General features: G+C 43.4%; 1 protein-coding gene across 6 annotated transcripts in view; it reads left to right on the top strand.

Moving 5' to 3' along the window:
* Positions 1–22,320, top strand: part of ETV6 (ETS variant transcription factor 6) — a 177,294-nt gene that overhangs the window by 52,700 nt on the left and 102,274 nt on the right. For 4 of the 6 annotated variants that reach the window (XM_038371036.2, XM_038371020.2, XM_043515116.1 and 1 more), the window contains one exon: positions 8,119–8,248. In XM_038371036.2, the coding sequence (XP_038226964.1) occupies positions 8,119–8,248 (130 nt within the window). The remainder of the gene's footprint in view (positions 1–8,118; positions 8,249–22,320) is intronic. The other 2 variants (XM_043515125.1, XM_038371028.2) reach the window with 1 other exon arrangement.

The raw sequence follows: 22,320 nt of genomic DNA, 5'->3' as shown, positions 1-22,320 counted from the left end.
GGCACCCAAACAACAACTGCCATTCCCACCCCAAGAGATCTCTTCACCTTCCCCAGAAGCATTGGCTGCTGACAGAGGTGGTAGCACTTGTTGTCTCTGCAGACTCAGGCAGACATCACCACGTTGGTTCCAGGCAGTTTGTGCTCGGACTATTTACTTTTGCTGCCATGTATTTTTCTTTTTTAAATGAAAGCTTGGATTCTGCAGAAACTGATGGCCTTCACCTCGGAATAGGGTTGGCAGGTGTCTGGTTTTCAACCGGAATGCCCGGTCAAAAAGGGACCCTGGTGGCTCCGGTCAGCACTGCTGACCGGGCCGTTAAAATTCCAGTTAGTGGCACAGTGGGGCTAAGGCAGGCTCCCTGCCTGCTGTGGCTCCGCGCAGCTCCCAGAAGCAGTGGCATGTGCCTTCTCCAGCTCCTATATGTAGGGACAGCCAGGGTGCTCTGCACGCTCCCCCCGCAAGCCCTGGCTCTGCAGCTCCCATTGGCTGGGAACCGCCTGCAGACAGGGCAGTGTGCAGAGCCGCCTGCCCACACCTTCATGTAGGAGCCGGAGGGGGGACATGCTGCTTGAGATAAGTGCCACCTGGAGCCTGCACCCCGATCCCTCCCACACCTCAACCCCCTGCCCGAGGCCTGATCTCTCTCCTGCCCTCCAAACCCCATGATCCCAGCCCAGAGCACCCTCCTGCACCCCAAACTCCTCATCCCCAGCCCCACCCCAGAGCCTGCACCCCCAGCCAGAGCTCTCAATCCCCCTTTCCGCACCCAAACCCCCCTGCTCCAGCCCAGAGCCCCCTCCCGCACCCGAAACTCCTCATTTCTGGCCCACAGCCCCAGCCGGAGCCCTCACCCCCTCCTGCACCCCAACCCCTGTGAGCCACCCAGTGAAAATGAGCAAGTGAGTGAGGGTGGGGAGTGTGTGCGACAGAGGGAGGGGGGATGGAGTGTGCGGGGGCAGGGCCTCGGAGAAGGTTCGGGGCCGAGTGTTCAGTTTTGTGCGAGTAGAAAGTTGGCAACCCTACCTGGGAAAGATTCCTGCTCACCCCAATTGAGAGGATATCTCAGTTGCAGGACAGAGGTACTTTCCTTCCTCACAACCTAAGAGCACAGCTGGAACACCTGTGCAGCCTCGCTCCAGGACGTCACTGCAGCCATAGGACTAAGCATTCCATGCCCATGGAGTGAGGGTCAGTGGTGACAGAGTGAGAGTCCGGGAGTCTGAAGTCCTGTTCTTCACAGGGCAGTGACAGCAAATGTCCTTTGTAGGTAGTTCACACCCTCTGTTTCTCCTTATTGGCCTCTGTGTGATAGCTATCAAAGTCCAAATTACTGTGTCTCCGCCTGCTGGTGAAATAAGCTCATCGGGAAAGTAGAAGTAGGATTTTACCCTTTTGAAAGTCTATATTAGTGGTTCTCAACCGCCAACCTGCATGCTACTTGCATCCCAATTAGCACACAGCTGTGGCCCGTGTGACATCTTCAGGGCCATACAGGTAGCAAGTATATATATTGTGTGGATGAAGCCCACATACCACATAGAGAGCTGCATATGCATCCCACAATGGTAAATAGGTTGACAACCACTGGTGTAACTGGAAGAGCAGGGAGGGTGACACAGAGATCAGCAAACTGGTTGGCAAGCAGACACAATACAGTTCCACTTATTTGAATGGCCTGTGGGACATCTGAAACTTTTGGAGTACCAGGTATTCAGTTAAATGGAAGTTCTATTTTGAGGTGCAGTTTTGATGTTTGCTTAATATGTTGTACTTTGTTAAAGGATAAAAATAAACAACTATAAGTTTATTAAAACACCAAAATTGTGTTAAAACCACCATGGACATAATTTTTCTGAATTATTAATTACCTGATTTACTGGTATCCGAATGCCAAGCCATTGATTAGCGCTAACAGGTGCTAAGAGGTTAATTGAGGAGTTATAAGTAGGTGATTAATTGACATATGGCTACATGAGGGACACACTGTGGATTTGGATAATTACAATTTTCAGGTAAAGGGAATTAGCATAACTGGAATTATACTTGCACTGTTGGGAGCTAAGCCCTGGCACTGTGTGATATCGTTACATATAGAAGAGGAGTGGCATTTTATGCAATGATTGAGATTTGGATACAGGCCTTTAAAATATCCTTCTAGGGCTGCTGAGCCTCGTCTGCCATCTTACTATCCTGAAAGCTAGTAGGCAGATCATGTGTCGCTTTGTCTCAACAATTTAAAAATATTCAGTTGCAAAATGCCATATTTCCATCTTCTTCAGATTGTCCTATTATTGGGGCTTTGCGTTTGCGTACTAGATTGTCTTCAGTGATTGTTTCACTTCTGCAAAAAAACATATCTACTTTTGTGCATGTAGCTTTTGGTGGACTTGGTGTGTAAGGACAAAAATAGGACTGTCGGACTTTTACATTTCTTTGTGGGAACTGGAAGTTGGAGATCATTACGTGCTAGGGCTGTGACTTCTGGGGCTATGAGGGCCTAATATAAGTAGTTTTGAGCCTTGCAAAAAGCTGTTGTTTGCAATTCCACCAAATTTCAGATTTTTTTTTTTTAAGTGTACAAAGAGTACTGGAGTTTTGTCCTGTCCCCTTCACCCCCTCCCCCACTCCTATGACTTGTTCTGTGGTCTTCCCCTCCATGTTCCTGACTAAAACTTTCAAACTCCCACAATAGATTCTGTACACAGAGGATTTTCCAAGATTTTCAGGCTGAACTCAGTGCAAGCTGTGACATGACTTTGGGAGTTTAGTCAGTGGTGTGTGAATGCTTGTGCAGCGCGATGTGATCAATAAAGCTTGTAGTTACCTCACTTAGTGCTTTGATTTAGGGAGGTTCCAGTAACTGGGCACCCAGTGTTGCCCAGATTCTATCCTAGGCTCTGATGCAGGGAAGTTCTTAAGCACATGCTTAAATCCATCCCTACCTAATAGGGCACTTAAACAAACATGTGCACAAGGTTAAGTCTAGTGGGACTTCAGCATCTGTTTAAGGGCTGTCCTGAATAGAGATGTATCCCTAAAATGGTTAGCAAGCCTGATCTTTGGTTGGATGTCCAAATACTGCTGGGTTCCCTCTCCTAACAGACTGGGAGACAGTGGAATAAACCCCAGAGATGGTGTATCCCTGAAGGGTCTTAATTAAAGAATTAATGTATTTTAATCGGTGTGAGGTTTCCCTGGAAACTTTCCTAGCTCACTGTGAGCTGAAGGGAAGCCTTCCAAAAGCCAAGACAGCAGGAATTGTGCCAACCTGTGCATCCTCCTCATGAGTTTATGGCTGCAGGCAAAATATTATGGAACTGTAATTTTGAAGTTGTTTGTAGATTGAAATTATTTGAAGCTGATCATTTTGTCACTGTGGGATTTGGTATTCCCAGTCTATCACAGCAGCTTGTGAATCTGGAATGTAATAACACTTTGCTCTTTTATAGCACTCTTCATTAGCAATCTTCCCTTACAAACATTAATTAACGGAGCTGCATAGAATTGATGGAATTTGCCCAAGTTCATGCAGCAAGTCAGTGGCATAACTGGGTAACAGAACCATGCATTCTGACTCCCAATCTGGTCCTCTAGCCACTACCCCACAGCCCCACCCGCTATAGGCTTTACTGCAAAGGGAAATACGAAATTCATTGATTACAAAATTATTTATTTCCCCCTAACTATAGCATCTGCCCCTTTTAAACTGTCACAGACCAGCCCTTCAGTTGGTGTAAATCACTGTAAGTCCATTGAGTTCGGAGGAGCTACACCAATTTATACCAGCTGAGGAGCTGGCTGTATAACCGTAACATGATGACACCTACCTAATTTTCATAGTTTGTTTTGTTTTACAGATCCCATAAAGGAAAGTTAAGTAATTTTGGAGATGTGAAGATTTTAAATGCATCCTAAAATGGGATGGACTTAACAAACACATCCTGAAAGTGTGGCTCTAAAACCAATTCAGCAATCAAATATTACCCTCTACATTCACATTTTCATTTAACGAGAGTGTTGCGTAGTGGCTGAAGCACAGGATTAGAGTAGGTCACGGAACTAGAATGATACTTGTTCCTTTCCCGCTCTGTTGCTGACTCGCTGTGTGAACTTGGCCAAATCAATTATTGCCTCATACCACCTCATAGCCTCACTTATAGCCTCATACTCTACATGCTGCTGACTTGCTCAGCACCTTTGGAAATCTGTCCAGTAGTAAATATGCAGTGTTTAGAGAGGGCTTCATTTTCAGGATGCATTTGCTAAGTCTGTTCCACTTTAGGATGCACTTGCTGTTCTTTTTTTAAGGAAACTTAGCTCTGAATTTGCTTAGCTAATTTGGGCCTTAGTCTTTCTATAACTCAGGATACCCATCTGTAAAATGGGTTTACCTAATGTCTTCAAAGTCTCTTTAATCTTTGGCTTAAGGATGCTGTAGCAGGGCATAGTATTACTATGGGAAGAGATTTTCAAAGCCACAAATGAGAGTTGGGAGCCTACCTCCCACCTGAGCATTTGAAAATCTCCCCTGCAATTATGGCTGTTTCACAACCTGCTATTGTAGTCTGACCTGTAATGGAAATATTGACTGTGACAAAATGATCATCCCACGTTTTTTTTCATAACAATTTTCGTGTCTTTTCTACCTGTCCTGAAGATAGGATGCTAAAAAACAGTGGATCAGATGCATTTACTTAGCAATCTCTATGACACTGCCCTTTTTGGTATAAATATTGTTTAAAGCACTGTAGGCTAAATTATACCTCTAAGAGGTGGAGATGTCTGGAGAAGAAGGGGTTGGTGGTTTGAGGCATTATGGCTTCATATAGCACAGCACCTCCTGGGTGCTGAGGGAAATGCAGTGAGGAGTGAGTCCTGCCTCCTACAGACATAGCCAGTACATGCCTCCCCTGATGTCCAATAGGAGAGGTCTCTGCGGCTCCTAGTGTTCCTCTCTGAAGCCCTGATTCAGTAAGATGTTTAAATGTGTGCCTCAGTACCTAGCTGAAGTGAGGCTTGAGCTGCTAGCATCACTTGCAAGACAGGACCCCCACCCCTGCATTTCAGGTGGGAAGGGACTTCTTGTTGCCTCTCTTTCCTCTAGAATAGTTTCCAAACTCCTCCTCTCCATTCCCCACCCAAGAACTCCTTTGGCATCTTACTAAGGGTCCCGGATCCTTTTCATTTCTGGTACTACCAGAAGGCCCCCGCCAGTCTAGGAACACCCCTGCCAATGTGACCTCACACACAGTGCATGTGAGATCATGTTGTGCAGAGGGCAATAATTTGAGAGCAAGATGGTGTCCTCCATGTGGCAAAAGTTCCAGAATGAGGTTCTGGCACATTCTGGCCCTGTCTCAAGGGACGGACCCTCCTCATAACCCACAGCGGACCTCCAGGTGTCTGAGGACCCCACCTTGTGAACCACTGTTCTAGAGCACTGAGTTTCACCCTTTTTTCATTTGCAGACTCCTAAAAAATTTCTAATGGAGGTGCAGACCCCTTTAGAAATCTTAGACATAGTCTGTGGACCCCCCAGGGTCCTCAGATCACAGGTTAAAAACCACAGCACTAACGCATCTGTGCAGAGACAGGCATGATTTTGGCCCTATTTCAGAACGTTCCTCTTCTTTATAAATATCTTTTTGCATGAATAAAATGGCAATCTGGAATGCAGTTCAGAACAGTGGATCACAGCAGGGAATACTAGGAAGTGGTTGGTCTCATTTTCTACCAATTCTCCATTTGTTATGCATGCACCAACTTTGAGAGGGAGCAAAGTGCCAGTGAAAGTGCAGAACTTCCCCAGAGTACTATGGCGGGGACCTCATTGGAATGTGAAACACTGAATCAGCCATCTTTGGTTGGGGCGTGAATACCAAAGCTGAACAGTCAAACTCCACATCCAGCTTTGTCCACCAGCTTTTTCACCATGTCAGATATCCCCAGGGAAGAATGCCCCAGCTTTTTAACTAAAAATCCGGTGTGAATTTAATGTTGGTAAAAGGTGCTGTAATGAAAGCCCTGGAGACGGCACTTCTCCACAAAACAGAGATAAGCCTGGGGTTTTTCAATAGAACCTTCTCAATATTGCTCTACCAATATGCCTAAATCCAGAAGAGAAATTACATTGCCTGTATGGGTCATTCATGCTCAGTGTATGCTCGGTCCTTGGCCTTTCTACTGAGTCCATCAGCAAAGATTCTAAAGAATGTTAATTGTAATGGTGGTTTTTAGAATGTTGATTTTTGTTTAGGGGGAATCTGGACTGAGATTAACAATGCATTTCATGTGGACCACTGAGCAGCTAACCTATCTAGGTCAGATTGCCCTGAACTTGGTTTGAAGCCATGGCTAGAAGGTGAAAGGCCCTACTCTCAATTCCCTTTGTTGTCTAGTGCCCCTTGGAATTTTCTCCTTTTGTAGCTTTAATTTCTATTGGAATCATGTTGTCAGGAGTGAGAAGGATTCTCACATTCCCTGTTTAGATTGGTTATAGGGCCAGCGTTCCGTTCCACAGATGAGCGTAAGGTTGTCATTCTGGTTCCATGGCATGCTATTGTTTGTAAAGGAAATAACTTTCTTTTTCTTACCAGTAGGTTTGTCCTTTTCCATTAGACAGACACTGTGGTGAGGGAGGGGCTTGGTGGTGGTAGCTTTTACTTCATCCCTTCTGAAATTATGAAATGAGCAAGCATAGCTCCTTTTGTTCACATCCATGTTAGTTGTACTACCATCATCAAAAATGCCACCACTCAGCACAGCTCTGGGAAATGGCACGCTGAACCAGCAGGGGAGTGTACAGCAATGATTTCTGTGCTCTTGCAAATATTGTGTGTTAGTTTATTTACAAAGGGTATCACTTGAGTTGTGATTACAGTACATGTTTAGAATATGGAGGAATTTTCCCACCCAGATCAGATCAAGTTTTGATCTTAGGTTTCTGGACAAACTTGTTAGGGAATAAAACTGAACGAACAAAAGATTGTGGAACTAACATGATTTTTGCAAATCATCCGTCTGATAACTCTGCTTGTATGTTACATCCCTGTCTCCTGCTCTGTGTCTATCTTGTCTATTTTTAGACCTGATCCAGCTGTGTGATCCACATGGGCAGACTGTTCTGTCTGCATGGATTTTAATGGGGCTCTGTGCAGGCACTATAGTCTGACTGCATGAATCGCAATGCAGGACTTTCGGTTCAGCACAGGGCCATGTCTTACTGTGTGTGTGTGTGTGTGTGTTCTTAGTGGGACCTTTAAGCACTACCATGATACATATTGAGTAGTAATAATAATAGGAAACATCTTGTTTAACTGTGAGTCTTGTGTAATACTTAGATAAATGTTACTGTATGTTGAAGAAAGTGGATATGGTTCCCTTTTATTATGCTGATTTATTTTTTGTTTAGAAAAACTATTGCAGTCCTCTGAAGTAAATACAGAAGTGAACAGCAATATAATATGGTTCTCTATAGAAATGTAAATACTACAGTAAATCAACTAACTACTTAATTTTGGTAAAATGTTCTGAAGATTTAAAGTGCTAAATATTTAATAATTATGCCCGGAGCACTGCAGTATGCTATTATGAGATGTAGTGCTTTGGGCATTTACTGTAGAACAGTGTGTGTATAACACACACACACACACACACACACACACACACACACACACACACACACACACACACACACACACACACCCCACTATCAGATTTACATTGACTTGAAAATTCTCCCCATCTCTTCACCTCTGTGTCATTTCCCCTTTCCCCCTTCAGAAAACTTCTGAGAAAACCCAGGGAAACTTATTGGGCTTTACAAGATGAAAACCATCACCTTGAAAACTCTCTCTAGTCCCTGGCTGCAATTTGCAGGCTTGGAACTTCCAGGGATTTGAATGTCACGCCTGCAGAGCTATAGAGCAAGTGGACCAGTTGCATTCTGTGTGGTTCCCTAGCCAGTCTGATGCATAATAAATGCTATTCGCCCCCACCACTCATACACACTTCCTTCCTTCCACCCACTTCCCCCTCCTGTCCCTTGTTTTAGTTTCACACCTCTGTTCCAAAGTTCACATTGTCCTCTCTCTCTCGCCTTCTTATTTTTAATAGCAGGAAAGAATTTCCTACACACCTCCAGCGAGCCCAGTAGTGAACTACCCTTCCTCATCACCACTACATGTCCCAGTGCCTCGAGCGATCAGGATGGAGGAAGACGCAATCAGACTGCCGGCACACCTGCGTGAGTGTTTGAGTGGTGGCTCACCTCTTGGATTGAGCAGGGAGTGGGGAGGAGGAAGTGGTTATAGAATGGGATGGGGGAACTCCATAGTTAGACATTAAGAAAGCACTAGCTGTTTGTCTTTTAAATCACTTTTTTTTTAACAAAGGAAATCGCTCAGAAACACAGTGAAGACGTGCTTTTCTCCACACTATGTGTTCATTTCATGTGGCAGGAAAAATGCAGAGGACTGAATTCAACCATGACTTTCACTTCAGTAGAGCTACTCCAGGGATAAATTTGACTCAGCAAGATCACCTTGGGTGGGATGAATCTCTCAGGGTTGGATCAGTTGGTGATGTACTTTGGCTCTATGTCAACACTTCTCCAACTCTGGTCGGTGAGTGTTTTTGAGCTGATGATGGTCCTCAGAGTGTTTACTGGTCACAGTCAGGCTCTTCACTGCAGAGTGTGAACATCTGCAGCTGTAAAGCCAGAGGAGTGAGCCTAGCACGGTGCTTGCCAGGGTGCTGCTACGTCCACAAAGAGAGGCTAACATTGGGACCAAAACTGGAGCTGATGGTGGGGCCAGAGCCTCATCTCACTGAGGTAACTTGCTGGTTGCGGGGCAGGGCAGTGATAGGTGAAACAGAGTGAAAAAGGAGCCAGTGTAATTTTTCTTGTTTACATACAATTATTAATTTGTTAAACACCACGTCCTTAGGTGTTTCGGCAAGACAGATAGTAACACTGTACTATAGTTGCCGCTGGATTGATGTGGAATGGGAATGACAAATGGAATTGAGATTTTGGAGGGGAGATAGTTCATGAGACAAATTTTTTCTTAAAAAACATCCCCATTATCATAAAGCATTTGAATCCCTGCCCTAAATTATCCTTCAGGCACACTCCTTTCCTCATCCCAGGGACAGAACCCAGTATTTCAGTGCTTCTAGGGTCTACCTCTCTCTTTGTCCCATGTTCACTCCAGGTATTATGTCCTAAACTTGCCCTTAATTCACATCACCTATTCCTATTGCATCTACAATGCATCTGTTTTTGCTGCTACTCTGAAACCTGTTTTTGCCTGTTGCTTCTTCCTGTGCTGCCATTCAACTCGGGTAATACCATGTGATTAGCTTGCTGGAAAGAATGTGTGAACTGTCACTCAAATTCACTCCCATTTGGCTGGCATGAAGGTTTCCTTCTGATAGGAAACTTTTGACCCAACTTTGATCGGGAAGTGCGTTTGAAATCCACAGGGCATCCCTACCATTAGTACCTTGCATTTCTATACCTGTCTGATTTGTTGTGGAGAAAAAACATTACAGATTATTCAATAAATTTATTTGGAAGATTCTTCTACCACATCAGTTTTTCATATAGATGGCAAACTCCATGGATTCAGGGAATCCTGAATAGTCTTCCTTGTTCACCACATTGGAGACCAGAGTTTTGACTCTCAACAAATAGTTATTATTGATTTATGTACGATATTGCTGAAATTCCTTGATTTTTTGAGATTAATTCATGGATATGAAGACTGCAAGGGACCATTATGAATATATAGACTAACCTCCAACATAATTTAAACCACAGAATGTCACCTCATGATTTCTGCAGCTAGCCCATAATTTTTTATTTGAGCTATAGCACATCTTTTAGAAAGACATCCAGTTTTGATGTAAATACTTTAAGTGTTAGAGAGTCCACCATATTCCTCAGTAAATTGTTCCAGTGACTAATTACTCTCACTGTTAAAAATGTGTGCCCTATTTCTAGTCTGAATTTGTATAGCTTCTACTTCCAACGATTGAATCTCATTATACTTTTTTTTTTTTGCTAGATACTTTCAGAAGTCTCTTCCCCATGTAGTTACTTTTAGACCATGATAAGTTACCCCTTAACCTTTTCTTGGTTAAACTATATATATATAAATTGAGCTTCTGAACTCTGTCACTATAATGCATGGTTTCCAGACTTCAGATTATTCTTGTACCTCTTTTCTGAAACCTTTCCAGGTTTTTTAACATCCTTTTTAAAGTGAAGACAACAGAACTGGACATGGTATTCCAGTAATGGTCTCGCCAGTGCTGTATACAGAGATAACTAATCTTTCTGGACCTTGGGTAATAGGATTGAAATGGGATGTGGGATTAAGGGTAAATAATTCCTGCTGGCTCCTCTTCTATTAACTAAAAATAGATCCAAATATTATATCTTAGATCCAAAGCTGGACTTTACCCAAACTTAGGTAGGGTAGCTTGAATTGGGCATTTAGTTCAGTCCATAATAGAAATAGGGGCTAGTTGTGACATTCAGATCCAGATCATGGTTTGGGTCTATCTTTGCTTTTAATCTTTAGCACCTGGCTGAGATTCAATAGCTGATGATCTTTCCCTACCCCACTCCCCCTTCATACAGTTATTTTTGAAGGCAACAGGGAGATCTGGTACAGTTCTCAAGTCACAGCCACTGAGCAGAACTATTCCCAAAGCATAATTTAATGACTCTTAGCAAAGTGCAGTTAGAGCCCAGTTCTAGCCTTAACAGACAAATTAATAGGGCTATTTTCTGCTTTCATTTACACTCCTAGCAAACCAGTGGGGTTCAATAGTGTGGCATGGGTATTACTGAGAGCATAATTTGCCCTAGGGACTGGTTTTGTCTTCTTGCTGTACTGGAATAGGCTCAAATATATTCTGCATTTGAAGGAAGAAGATAGAAATGGAAAGGAATGTCCTTGATTAATATGAAATGGGCTCCCTGGATTTAGACAGAGTATTTTATGCCTTTCTATAATAATGCCTCTATTTTAATTTTTAAGAGTACTCTTAAGGCAGTAACAGCCAATAGCGCCAGGACAATTAGGGCAGTAATTTCCTCCAGTGTTGTAAATCAGTCCCAAGTGTTTGGTGAGCAAATGGGCTTCAGATAGGTGACAGGGAGAGGATTTGCTCCAGGAACTGAAGTGAAGGGAGTAAGAGTGGGGAAGGGGAAGGAGTGGAATGCAGCTTCCTCTCCACTACAAGTATAGGGAGAGCTCCCGCGCCTCTGCATTTGGCGCTGTTGAAAGTCTAGGGAGAGTCCCCATCTCTCTGGCTGGTGTGGAGAGCTCCCTCTACCATTTCAATCTACTGTAAACCCTGATTTGCTCTCCCTCTCTGAGCCTCTACCCCCACCCCAATAATATGGAAGCACTATGTAATAAAACTTAATTTTGTACTGTGAGGGTCCGAAATCCTTTCTCCAAAAACACATTCCTCCCTACAAGTCTTTTGTCCTACGCATCCAAACATATCCCTGCCATCTAATACTCATAATATTCCCCCTAACTTCCACCTTTCTGTTGCCAGCTGCTATTATGGCATTGCTGGCCACCCATCAGTGAGGAGGGTAGAAGGCCTGGTGTCCCCCACCACTAGAATTAATGTCATGCCAGGGCTCAAGCCTCTGGTAGACCCAGAGAGTAGTGTAGTTGCCAGTTTCCCCTGTGTCCTCACCATCTATTGGCAGATCAAGCATGGCACTGTGACAGATATGATGCTATTCTGGACAAACCTTATTGAAAAAGTCGATGTATCATTGTTGGCTAGGGATTGTATGTAATCCCTTGGGGTAGGGGGGACCACAGCCCTCCAGGAACTAAGAACAGTTGGGGGGTCGTTGGTCAGATTCACTCAGGTTGTAACACCTCCAGAGAGCTACCTGCACCTGGAGAGAGGCCAGATATACTGGTTCATATTGGATTCTCCAAGGACCAACAAAGAAAGAAAGGAATTTTGGTTAAATAGCCTGAGATAAAACTGATGTGGGGCCTTCTTTCTGATCCTGCAAACGGACTGGGCCTTCTGTCCAAGAGGGCCCCAATCCTTAGGGAAGGGTTGGAAGGATTTGGCCTACCGAGGCCCCATAAGGCTGAGGGTGCTCATTATGAACTAATAGCTATAATGAACTTACCGAAAAACCCTTGGTGGGGATAACCATTGAGAGCCCTTGTTGGAGTGAGGGGGTGATCCCTAATAAGCTTATTAACCCACATGCCAGTTCTTTTATTGTTTTTAATATGTTTTTTCTGTAACGCTTTCACCTTAAGAATGAAAGTGCTGGCTTAGAAAGAGCTATGTGGTAACCCACCTGTTTACCATCTCTGAGGGGTAAAGCAAAGCAGGCCTGCTTAGGCAGTCTGACTTTGCTGGGGAATTCACAGTATAGGGAGGCAACTGTGCAGCCTGGAAATTCCCTGGTCAGGAGTAAGAGAGATGTGTGTCTCCACACAAGAGAGGTGACAGCTTAGGAGCTGGAAGCCTAGAGTGGGTGTCCTTGCTGAACCTTGGAGGGAGAATACAGGTGCAGTTACTCTGAACTATGACAGTCAACTCTGCAGTTTTTGTTTTCTCTATCAGCCTGCAGAGCTGATGGACAGAAAGGATGGTCCAGTTGCTAGTGAATGCCCTTGGGTTGTGGAAGACCCAGAAATTAATTTCCTTCTCTGCCATAGACTCCTTGTGTGAACTTGGGCAAGTTGTGTAGTCTCTCTGTACCTCAGTTCCCCGTCTGTCACATGTGGATAATAGCACTTCCCTACCTCACAGGGGTGTTATGAGGATACATTAAAGACTGTGAAGCACTCAGATATTGTGGTAATGGGGTCCTAATAGATACTTAGATAAATAGATATCCTGGAGGTACTTGCACTATCCCTTTTCTGACCCGACGGATGCCACAAAAATCCAGTTTCTCTGCATTCTGTGTTTAAAAGGGCTCCCCTCCCTGTCTGGTACAATGTCATTAAGTGCTGTCTTCCTGCACTTTGGGTGATACCCTGTGGTGAGTGGTTCTTAGAACTGGACAAAGTGTAAAACAGAATACTTAAGAGAAGAGCAAAAAGAAAAGGAGTACTTGTGGCACCTTAGAGACTAACAAATTTATTAGAGCATAAGCTTTTGTGAGCTACAGCTCACTTCATCGGATGCATTTCGTGAGCTGTAGCTCACGAAAGCTTATGCTCTAATAAATTTGTTAGTCTCTAAGGTGCCACAAGTACTCCTTTTCTTTTTGCGAATACAGACTAATACGGCTGCTACTCTGAAACCTGTCATTAAGAGAAGAGATTTCAGAGTAGCAGCCGTGTTAGTCTGTATTCGCAAAAAAGAAAAGGAGTACTTGTGGCACCTTAGAGACTAACAAATTTATTTGAGCATAAGCTTTGAGAGAAGAGATAGGTCAGAAAACCTTTCCCTTATGTATGTCATTATGCACTGAAACATAGGCAAACATCTTTTAAAGGAGCTTTTCATTTTTTTTTTTACAGTGCAAGAATAAAATGGCTATTTTGCCTTCTTCTCCACATCGTCAGCAATGACTGCTCTGATGGAATGTTCTAAACCTGCTATGATTCTCTTTGTACCCCTTTGGATAGAGAGATGCCACAGCACGAAGCATAGAAATATTGAAGCTATAGAACGAAAGGAACTGTTAACATCCCCATGTTCCCTGTTGTACCTGCTCTACTACTTTCTGCAGTTTAGTTTTAATCTCCAAAGGGTTTTCACTCCTTCCCTTAAGAGGCTATTTCAGAGGCTAATAGGTCACAATCTAACAGGTCACACTGTCAAGAGGTTCCTCCTGACACTTCATATACTCCAAGTTAGACCCACCCTACATAGTTCCTCTCTGTTCTTAGTGTTTATGTCTTTCATATGTTTGGAAATCATATGTCTACCATCTTAGTCATAGTGAGGCAAACCATACATGTGTAGCTCTTTTGAAAGTCATGAATCAATCATTCATGCCCCCTGTTTGTTGTTTTACTCTTCTTAGAACTCCCCACAACTTATCTGGTACTGCGATGCTCAGAACTGAACACAATATTCCAGATGCTGTCATACCAAAACCATGTAGAGAGGAACTCTGACATCCGTGCTCCATAATGCAAAGTATTCTCTTTTTGGGGGGTGGGTGAAGAGAGGCTTTTAAAATAGTTGGGGTCTATTTGTCAAAGCTGCCCAGTACCTGCAGTTCCAACATACTTCAAAAGCAGTTGCAGGTACTCTGTGCTCTTCAGTTTCCAGCCCTTAGTGTTTTTTAGGGTCGGATTGGCTCTGATGAGCTTCAGCGCTTTTTAACAATAGTGGTATTGTACAGCATTGAAACATGTCCATCTTCAGCCAGTGAGGTTGCTTGATTCTTTAAACATGCCGGTGGTCCCTCGCTGTAGTGGAAATAATAGATTGTTCCATTGCCCATATTGATAGGAGAGAGGAACTGCTAATTTTAATTCTCTACAATGAAAATATTAATGAGAAGTATTTAAATATCAGGAAGTGCTTTGCATGCACCCAATTTCATCTGTCTTTGCATGAGTAGCTGAATTCTTGATTCAGATGAGACCAAACCATTTGCTCTTGCCTGGTTATGAAGTCCTTATGGTCTCACCCAAATTGCCCATATGATGTCACCACTCTGTGAAAAGAGGCTTTGCCTGATCCGTTTATTAACTAAGCCATAATGTGTGGTGATGAGTAGTACATTTAAAGGGCTGCTGGATCAGATATATTCTGAAGCAAAGCTGAGGCATTTACCAGATCTCAAATCAGTTTATTGTGAGTGTCCTACTACTGACCGCATAGTATTTCTCATATGCATCATTTGTTTTTAAGTGCATTTTTTTTAAAGGAAAGCAGGAAACAATTAGGAGATGGGTGAGAGATAGTCACACTGTCATCATTGCATGGAATCCATTTTTCTGTGTAATGTCTATTAATTATGTTTCTCTATTTATTAATCCATTGGCACCTGTTAATTATTCTACAGTTTTGGCTAGCAGTCAGAAAAGTCGCTTCCAAGTGTTAGACATATGGTTATTTAGTTACTAAAATCTTCAGTGCATTGCACTGCAAGCGTATAGAAAGAAAGGAAGAAAAAAAGAAAAAGAAAACCCTTCACCCTAAGCCTTATTTAGAGCAATAAAAATATTTTCTTTGGAAGGATCCTTGTGGAACAAAACTGATTGACGCACATTCAGGGAAATAAAATAAAATACAAGACAAAGGGATTTTGAGAGATGCCCAGAATGTTACATTAATGACTCTGGAACTAAGCCTGGTCTCACTGAAATTAATGGTTAAACTCCCATTGATTTTAACCGGACTTGGATGTGACCCTTTGTGTAATCTTTCTCTGCCATGCGCTGATTGGCTAGTTTGCCCATTCCCTCACAGCCACTTAATCTCAGCCTGGCTCCACATCTGCTCCTCGTACACGCCTACACTCCTCTGCCCTGTCTTCCTTATGTCCTTTCCTTCCATGGCCCCTTTCCCATCATTTCCCTGTCCGTTTAGCTAATCCACTTCTAACTAAACTTCAACCCACGCCAAAGAAAAAAGTCCTGGCATTAACATGACTTTTGATGCCATAGCATTGTTTGTTGTGTTTGCGTGTTAGACCCCTGCCCCTACCTGGTGCCTGTCTTGGCTAGTTAGATTGTAAATTCTCTGGGGCAGAGACTGTGTACTATTCGGTGGTTATACAGTGCCTCACACAATGGGGCCACAAGTTTGGCTGGCCCCTAGGCACTGCTGTACTAAACGTGATGAATAATTTCTTGGAGAAGGAATATGTTTTAATGATTAGAGCATGGGACTAGGATTCAGGGGCTCCATTTCTGGTGCTGCTGCTGAGCCACCCAGGCTATGTCTACACTGCATTGTAAACCTGGGCTTGGCAGGAACTCAAAATTTCCATAACTTTGCTTGAGTGTCCACACTGTATTGTAAACCTGGGTTTACAATTGTAGGACCTGGATCTTACAGCCATGCTAATGCATCCATACCTTTTGACTCAGGTCTGCGGCTTGACCTGTATCCACACTGCAAAATGACAGGGCTTGGGCCAGAGTCACAGCAGGACTCAGGCTGTAAGTAACCCCCCCCCCACCACCACCACCTACCCCCCACCCAACAGGGTCCTATGTAACAGGTACTGTGTGCTTGCTGACCCAAATCAGACTGATTTGTGTGTGGGTGGAAGTGGGGCTTGGGCTCAAGCCTGATTCAGAGCCTGGCTTAGTGTGTAGCTTAGCATAGACATCCCCCAAGAAATTGAGTGATTTAACCAAGAAGGCTCTGTGCTTCATTTTCCCTATTTGTGAAATGAGGATTATACTGTAGCTCACACAGCGATAGATTTTCAAAGGCCCAGTTAGACACTCAACTGAGTTTGAAAATCTCCCCCAGGTCTGAGGTGAGACTTGATTAATATTTGTCAAGTGCTTTTAGCATCATAGGGCTTTGTCATACAGTACTTGTTTAGGTAATAAAAACAATAAATTTAACATTTACAAAAAATAACAGACTATTGTTTAGGAAGCTATACTACTATTTTGCACTTCTCTCTGCCAGTTTCAAAACACTGGACAGATATAAATGAATTAAGCCACACAACTACCCTCGGACATTGGAGGAATAAAGCTCTGAAAAGTAAAGATAAAAATGCAGTGCTTTATTGCTCTCCTATAGGAATGGCAGTGCAAAATCAGTATGGAAGAGATGCAAAGGGAGACATTTAATTTGCAACAAGCTTAGCAGGGCAGGGTTGAGCAAGACTTTATTATTGGCCCAGTTGGAAAAGTTGTGGCCTATGGACCAGGAAGATCTTCATTTGAATTTCCCCTGGAGTAACATGTGGACACGGGTAGTGAGTTGAACCACCTTGCCACTGGGGACACCACCAAGGGCCTGATCCAGTGCCCATTTATGTGTGTCACCAGTGACTTAAATGGGTGCAGAAGTGAACCCCAAACTGGTTCCATCTCCTCTAGTATCTGGCCACCAAGGCAGATGTATCGTGATTAAAATTTAAAAAACTGGTGTTGGAAGGCATTATTGTGAGCAGGCGTCTGCTGTTCAAGCAAGTAGTTTGCAAAAACACATTGTTGTTGTCTTACGTGCTTGTGTCACAAATCCAGTTAAGGCTGAGATTATCCAGATTGTCACTCTCCGATGGAAATGCATAGAAAGACATACCCCATTTTCTCTCCTCTCTTGCCCCAATGGGAGCTCACAAGGCAGTGTTGCGAGGGGATAGGAGCCCTGTGTTTCAGTGCATGGACAACTGGCTGCTCAGGACCAGTGGTGCCATGCCAGTCTATTGCATACATGGAAGGTCTCACCGCTGACTTTTTAGTCTTTTAAAGTATGCACACACACACATCTCTCTTCACAGAGGAAAGAGGGTGTTGTCACTTTAATTTGGGATTCAAGCAGATCACTGTGGAATTCCCCTAGAAAGTGTGAGGAAAAATCCAAAGCAAAAGCAGCAGGACATTTATGGTATTACTGGGCTTAAAGCATTTTTAGCCTTGTCTTAAAGCGATGATGTAAAGTTCAGTGAAACCTAAAATTAACTTGTTCTTCCCCTTCCACCCTCATATGATTCTGTATATTTTATACATTTGTGGGCTCTTTTTTTCCTAAGAAAAATTCAGTATCAGCAGCTCAACACTCACAAATAACCCTATAATAAAAAAAGAAACAAGAAACCGTGTGTAAGCTATGACTAAGGGATCCTTCAACAACAAACCAGCGTGTGGAAAGGAATCCTTCAATAACAATAGAGCACTCATGCTATGACCACCCGTCAATAACAAATAACTTGTGTTATGAGCAGTCTTACAAGGTCAAATAAGCATGCACTGCCCAGCACTCGCAAGCAGCTAGGTAATAACAAACTAATGCATGCATGATATATGCAGGCAGGACAATCCGTGAGGATGAACTAAACTTCAAGATCAAGGGTTAATATTAATAATTGAGCTTTTAAAAATTATGCAGAATATCTTACATGTCCTTTTTAATGGTTGGGTTTATTTCTGCTGTATACCTAGGTCCTTATACAGCCCCCATCTTCATAGCATCGGAGCGCCTCACAAGTATTAGTGTATGTAACACACAACTACGAGGTTGAGAGGCATTATTATCCCCATTTTACAGATGGGGAACTGAATAGCAGAAGCATTCACTGACTTGCCCAAGGTCACATGGGAACTCTGTGGTTGAGCTGAACCCATACCTCTTGAGTTCCAGTCCACAGCCCTTACCCAGAGATTATTCTTCCCCAGTCCCTCTCCAAAAATATACGATAGGCAAGAGCTTACGCACAATAGCTGAACACACAGCATCATTCTTTTACGTATCTGTGGCTTTTCAATAGGGTTGTACCAGCAATGTGGGGGCAGCAGTGGAGGGTACTGTTGGTGCCTGTCCCTTCCACTCCTGCTTGGTACAATAGCCAGCAGTGAAGCAATTGAAAGAAAGTTTAGAAAATGCACACAAAGTTCCCAGTTCTATCCTCAGCTGCCTGCACACAATTCCCATTGAAGTTAGTGGGCTTCTACCTATGTCTGTGAGGGGAGAATTTCTCCTATGGTGCTTGAGGCTGACATTAACCACTTTGAATGTAGGTTTTGCTTTATGCAGATCCAGCAGTGCCTGTAAAATGCCTGCAATTCATTATGAGTCATTCATGCTATAGAATTGGGCTGTAGTTTATGGTGTTGCAGGTTAATAAATAGCCACTAATGGCTGGGCTTTCCAGAGTCAGAACACCCGGGATAGTCACTTGGCACCACTTCTTTGCTTGTGAATCTTTTAAAAAATCTTAAGACGGGGCTAGCACTGACCTGACAGGTTGGTTACATTTGTTTAGTGCATATGTCTGACAGGGTTCAGTCTCCGTACACTCATTCACTGAAAGCTAGGCCTGGCTCGCATTTACAGCAGGGTCAAGCAGGTGTGCAGCACTTAAATAGAATAGAAAATGGAAACACTGAATTAAGAATCGACCAGCTACACTAAATGTGTCCATTCTGGTGAGCAGCTGAACCTTAAGCAACAAACTCTTTCCTGCTTGAATTAGGAGCATGCTGGCTTTGTCTAGGGGGTTCTGCAGCAGTAGAAGGAAGGCCTGATGGAATCCTTCCCTCAGGCTGTAGCAAATTGCTCCCAGCCACTACTGCTGTTTTTGACTCAGAGGCAGCTAAGCCCTTGTCATATGGGGGTTTGGCCCGTGGATCCTTGTAGCTGCAGCTCCACTGGGCAGGTCTTATTTATTATTTGTGTTTCACAGTAATGTGTGAGGCGCTATGTGTGCGCCTAAGAAGACATGGACCGTTCTTCTAAGAGCAAACAATCCTGCACCTATCCCCTAGCTGGCCCTCCCTCCATCCCAATCCTGTAGCATACTGAAGGTGTGGAACCCTTGCGCAGGCTTTTGGCAGTATGCACTCCCTGCTCAGTGGAATGGCACTGGTTCCATTGCCTGTTGGATGGGGGGAAGAGGGGAGGAAGCAAGGAACGGGGGACGTGTTTTTAAACACAATTAGCTAATACAAAACTGTACCCTATTTGTCTTGATCTACACTAACTGGTCCATTGTAGTCATTGTGTGTGTTAACTGGGCTCTTCACCATAGTGATTAATTGTGATGATGTTTTCTAGTGAAGATATGCCCTAAGTGCATGAATGGTTGAGAAGGAGATGCTGGGTGGTTAAGAAATGGTGCTGCAGGTACTAGAGAAAGAGGTGGGTTTTTTTAAAACTTATTAATTGAGTTCTCAGTACTTTTCTCTTTCAGTGCTTTAGAACGATTTTATGTTTCCCTCAGGTGACTTAAAGTCTTCTAATTTGCAGTGCAGACCTCCTAGTGGGGCTGTGACCTGGTCAGAAGCATTGACTCTTTTTATTTAAACCCACCAGCACTCAAAATACACAATATATTTTTGAAGGGAAATTTCCTTTTTGGGTTTTTGTGCCTCTGAAAGAATTTCCGATGTAGGCAGACAATAATTCCCAGCTACATGCTTCCTGATAAGGAAGCAGTTTCAATAAATGCAGCTAAAAATAGCTACCTTTTTATTTTAAAATACTTCGAGAGCTTTGTTTACCCTTTCTTTCTGTTTGCTGAAAGAGGGGTTGGCTTAGGATCAGAGTTTCAGGTTTGTCACTTTTGGGCTCCATAGATCTATAATTTCAGATTCTAATTGCATTGACTGAGTCTTTTATCTTTACAAGGCAGATAAATTGAGTTACGGGAAGTTTAGATGGTGTGTGTGTCTGTCTTTTGCACAAGATCTTAAAAAAAACAATGTCCAATCACAGTTGCATGGGGGGCATTGAAGACCCCAGGTACTTTTCATACAAGTAGACGTTTGCACAGCGTTTTGAGCAAAACTCATCCTGCCTTTGCTGTGTGCTGGCTTAAGCCCCAGAGGTGGCTGGATTTTGGTGCCCCTGTATGTATATAGTTGCTTCATGGTCTTTCAGAATGAATGCACTATATAAATATCCATTATTTTTATGTATTATGGAGGTGCCATATAGTGGCTCCATAGTTCTGGCTTAAATAGGCTTAAAATTGGGCATTCGTTCCTGTTTTGTTCTAAAAGTTGGTTTCCGACTGGTGTGGAATTTTGCACAGAGTTAGTTTTAAAGCCTTTTGAATTTCTCCTCTAATTTTAATTTGGTTTCTCTTCATACATTTTTAATAGGAAGTCTGTGAACTTGGGCTCTGGGTGAAATTTGTCCACAGCAGTCCTACTTTTATTGTTGACCAATATATCTTATCAAGCATTGTCTGTCTACACAAAACTTGATAGAGAGGGGACCCCGAGTAAATCTGATGCAATAGGTAACTTTAAAAAAAAAATCTTTTTTAAAGTTGGATTTAAGTCACTTTGACATATTGTTCATGTTATGACTGAAAATGTCTGCACTGTGCACACAAACTTGATTGTTTTATGGGGCTAGGGCCCACATGAAACCATCTCCATCAGGAGCTACACTTCACTGTCAGATTTTATCCTATACTAGAGAAGGGTCCACGTTGCGCTGCTGACACAGGAGGGTTCATGTCCGGCTGTTCATGGCTAATAAATAATCTGTCAGCAGCTGAACTTCTACAGCCCTCCCACCTCCCCTTTAAGCATTAAAAAAAACCTAGGAAATTAATACACAAAAACCTTTTCTGTGAAGCAGTTAGAGCTGCTACACAAAACATACCAGACACAAACCAAGAGAAATGAAGGAAGTGAAAAGGTAAGCCACTTTAACAGCACATACCTTCTACTACTCCACCTGCAAATAATTTACCATACCCACTACTATTCTACACCACAGACCATGCACTGCAACCTTAACTCTGCCCCACTGGGGATACCAACCTTACATCACCCCCTTATACTGCCCTTCTGCTCACAACCCTTTACTAAAATACCGTCTCACAACACAACCAGCTGCTACATCGAACATCCACAACTGCTAGTGTTGTTGGAAAAATAATATGGTCAAGAGGTACATGCAGGAAGGGAATTAAAGGGGGAGCAGAGTTAAGGAATGGAAGGGGACAGACCTATGGGATCATCCTGCTCATCCCACTATCAAGGCAGGGTTGTTCCCTACAGCCAGGTACCAATTCACCAGACTAAGACCTCACCTGCACTGGTCAGCACCATTCTCATTTCTCCTTTCCCTACAGCCCGCAGATAGCGATGGAGGGGAGGGTTAGTGAGGGGTGCTGGCCAAGTATCAGTGGCAAAATCCTGAAGCATCTCTTGGAGTGCTTTGTCCGGTCTAGTTCTTCATAGACAGGACTAAACAGAGGGGAGTGACTCTTCCCTTTCACTTGATTATTTCAGGAGGTAAGCCGTAAGTATTGGCTTTGATGGACTTAGCATTGACTGGGTGATTTTGTATCCCTTTTGCAATACACAGTACACTTGCTGCATTAAATAGTAGTGGTGAAGCCATTGGTAAGACTTCCTAGGCTCTGAACTGCTTCCTAGGCTCTGTGACTCAGGGTTAAATGAGCAGTTCCAACAGGTTCATCCAGCAGTGACTAGATCAAATAATTTCCCTTCTCCACCCCCTCATCTACTTCACAGGATATTATGACTTGTGGCCAAATTCTACCCAAAAAGGCATTCAGTTGGCTGTCAGAGCCCCTCCTTTTGGCCTGTTGGGCCTGCTCTGGGCTGGCCTGGAGCCCAACAGATTGCACAAGGGTGCAGCTGCTGGTAGCTCCCTCCTTGACCTCAG

Source organism: Dermochelys coriacea, chromosome 1, assembly GCF_009764565.3.
Source record: "Dermochelys coriacea isolate rDerCor1 chromosome 1, rDerCor1.pri.v4, whole genome shotgun sequence".
Classification (NCBI taxonomy): domain Eukaryota; kingdom Metazoa; phylum Chordata; order Testudines; family Dermochelyidae; genus Dermochelys; species Dermochelys coriacea.
This window is presented reverse-complemented; position numbering and strand designations above follow the sequence as displayed.